Here is a 2,868-nt window from a genome sequence, read left to right as displayed (position 1 = left end):
TGAGAACTATTGACCCTGGCTTGCTTCAAATTGCGCTTTTGCCCTCCTTTGAGCAAACCATTGCTGACATTTGTAAAATGTGTCCTCAATTATTGCTGCTACCGGCAACCTACGAGATGACCTAAAGACATTATTGAGCGACTCGGACTCGTTTGTAGTCATAATTCCCCAATGGTAACCCCCATCCAGCGCTTGAAATATCTTCCATGGTTTTGGACACTCATTCTCATCTTGATCCAGATACTTACCCACACCGTCCAACCAATTCAAAGCACGGTCACATACATCCCCCATTGCTTGCATTCCTTGCTCATATCTCCTCATCTTCCTCTTCGCCACACATATCCTGAAGTACTTGATTGCTTAGTCATTGCAATGGTTCTTCCTCATGTTTTCTGCTATATGAGTAGCACAAAGACGGTGAACGCACTCATCCTCGTCTTCCCCATTCCATCCCAGATCATCCTGTCTAAACACCTTTTTTATTCCCTTGTTCCTATCAGTGATGACACATACAAACCTGGAGTGAACTACATTGCGCCTCAACCATTGCATGAACCATGCACAGTCTTCAAAATTCTCCGTATCTACCAAAGAAAAAACCAACGGAAGGAGCTGACTTTTTTCATCGTACCCGGTTGCAATCAACATTTTACCTGTATTAAACCATAAAAAAAGTAACTAAAAAAATGACATATCAATTTCGACTACAATTGAATAAATAAAATGACATATCAATTTTGAATTTTATTACCTTTGTACCGACCTGATAAGAAACATGCATCAACATTCAACAATGATGACAGGTCTCAGGTGTTGAAAAGCCTCTATGCACAGTCCAAATGCCCAAGCTGCCCTATAAAAGTACCTGTAAGGTCCAAGCTCACCAGTTGGATACGAGGTCACATTAAACAATGTACCTGTCAATAAAACAAATTAACAAGTTCTACATTTTTTGTTTTCAATGTTATTGAAAGAAAGTAAATAATATAATACCTGAGTTTTTTCGCTTAATTGCCTCCAACAAGGGGACTATAAGCGCGTATGACCCCTCCCAACTACCAAATTGACGGGCAATTTCCAATTCCCTTCCACGCCATAATTTGTTGTACGCAGGTACCTGACCGTTGTACGTTTGTGCAATCGCGATTTTGACAACATTGATACTCACATCCACGTCATTTCTCATGTGCGCGGTGATGCAATCGGCAACCATACCAGCCGTCAGTTGTGCATGATCTATTCTTGTGGCATCTGCATGACAAACATGTTTTGTTGGGCACCTGGATACTTTCCATTATGTACCAAAATCAGCGGCCCTTGCTAATATGTACCAACCACATCTGTGGTCCATGCACTTGAACCTAAGGCGTTGTTTGTCGCTGTGCGTATTTTCAATCTCTTTATTACAAAGAATGTGAAACTTGTAAATTGTAGCTTTCATTTCCTCCTTTGAATTATAGCATTGCCCCTCTGACAATTCATTCTCAAATTCTGCATGTCTACCAAACAACCCCACATTTGCTTCCTGAAATCCTGATAGGTCATTGAAAGCTGCAATCGGGTGCTGAACCCCGCGACCCATTATCCGAAACCTTTTATCAACCTTGAATTTTTTGGGCTGCCCGAGCACAGGCCCAGTATATTCCTGGTCACTTCGATCGCTCATGCAAGCAGGATCAACATTCCCCCAATTTTCCTCTGCCTCTTATATTTCCGGATCCACCGTCTCCTCGGTTTCATCCAGATTACAAGGCAGACCCCAATGAGCGGTCCGCCTAGTACTAGCAATTTGGTCAGGTTGGGGTCAGGATCGACGGGAGGGCCGACTAGTAGACCGTCGGCCCTCTTGAACCGGGGCTTGACTACTCTCAGGTATGTCAATCTACAAAGGGGTTTGGGACCGACGGGAGGGCCGACTAGTAGACCGTCGGCCCTCCTGAACTGGGGTATTACTACTCTCAGGCATGTTAATCTGGAAAGGGGACACTGGATTTGAGGAGCTTGACGTATTACCCCGAGTAGCACTCCGGATTAATCTCGCAAGGGGGTTGGGTCGCTGGACTCGATTAATCTCCGCATAGAGTTCAATTACCTTGTATCCACCCCCAGAAAAACTAATGGTCTGGTTGTATAGTACCTGCCAGACTCCATCATTCTGAACAGGAAATAATTGGAACCAGGTTTGTCCTGAACCAGTGGGCATGCTAATTTTGGCATGAATATCAAGGTCATATCGATCCTGATTCAATTCCAGGTTTTGAGAAATAATTGATTTCAGAACCAACAAATCAGTACCCGACATTACCGGTATCACAGAAACAGGCCTGATACTATAATAAACCCCATTAGGGCCTGTTAGAACCTCACCACCAGTGTAAACTGATACCATTACAGCCATTTTGGTCTGAGTATATAAGAAAACCTAAAATTACAAATTAACTAAATTAATTACAAATACTGAAAAAAAAATTGAAAAAAGAGAGAAAAGAAAAAACTTATAGTTCAGCTGAGAAGCAGAAGAGGCTCGGTGAAAACGATCCGTGAAATTCACGGAACTCTCTTTATAGAAATGTCGGTTTGGGCCGCATCCGCTAGAAACGGCCAGGGTGGCCGCATCCCCTAGAAGCAGCCCAAAATATTGGCCGCTTTCCCTATATGCGACTACCAAAAGGGTGCCCGCTTTTTCTAGACGCGGCCATATCATTTTTATAATTTTGGCCGAAAAATGGTGTTTTGATTTATTATTTTTTAGATTATGGTATATTTAAAAATTTCGGCGATAGAGAAGTTTACAATTTTAGTTGGATAGTTCCAATAAAAATAAAAAAATCAGTAAGCTATTGTGATGGGACTCTGTCATAAAAA

General features: G+C 42.3%; 1 protein-coding gene across 1 annotated transcript; it reads right to left on the bottom strand.

Moving 5' to 3' along the window:
* Window positions 1–363: 363 nt before the first annotated feature.
* LOC144559355 (uncharacterized) lies at window positions 364–1,585 on the bottom strand. The gene is made up of 4 exons (XM_078308372.1): window positions 1,339–1,585; window positions 997–1,254; window positions 755–766; window positions 364–656 (listed from the first exon to the last, which is right to left on the bottom strand). The coding sequence occupies exons 1-4, from the start codon at window positions 1,583–1,585 to the stop codon at window positions 364–366; spliced, it is 810 nt and encodes a 269-aa protein (XP_078164498.1).
* Between the last annotated feature and the right edge of the window lie 1,283 nt (window positions 1,586–2,868).

Source organism: Carex rostrata, chromosome 9 (genome assembly GCF_964058835.1).
Source record: "Carex rostrata chromosome 9, lpCarRost1.2, whole genome shotgun sequence".
Taxonomy (NCBI): Eukaryota; Viridiplantae; Streptophyta; class Magnoliopsida; order Poales; family Cyperaceae; genus Carex; species Carex rostrata.
This window is presented reverse-complemented; position numbering and strand designations above follow the sequence as displayed.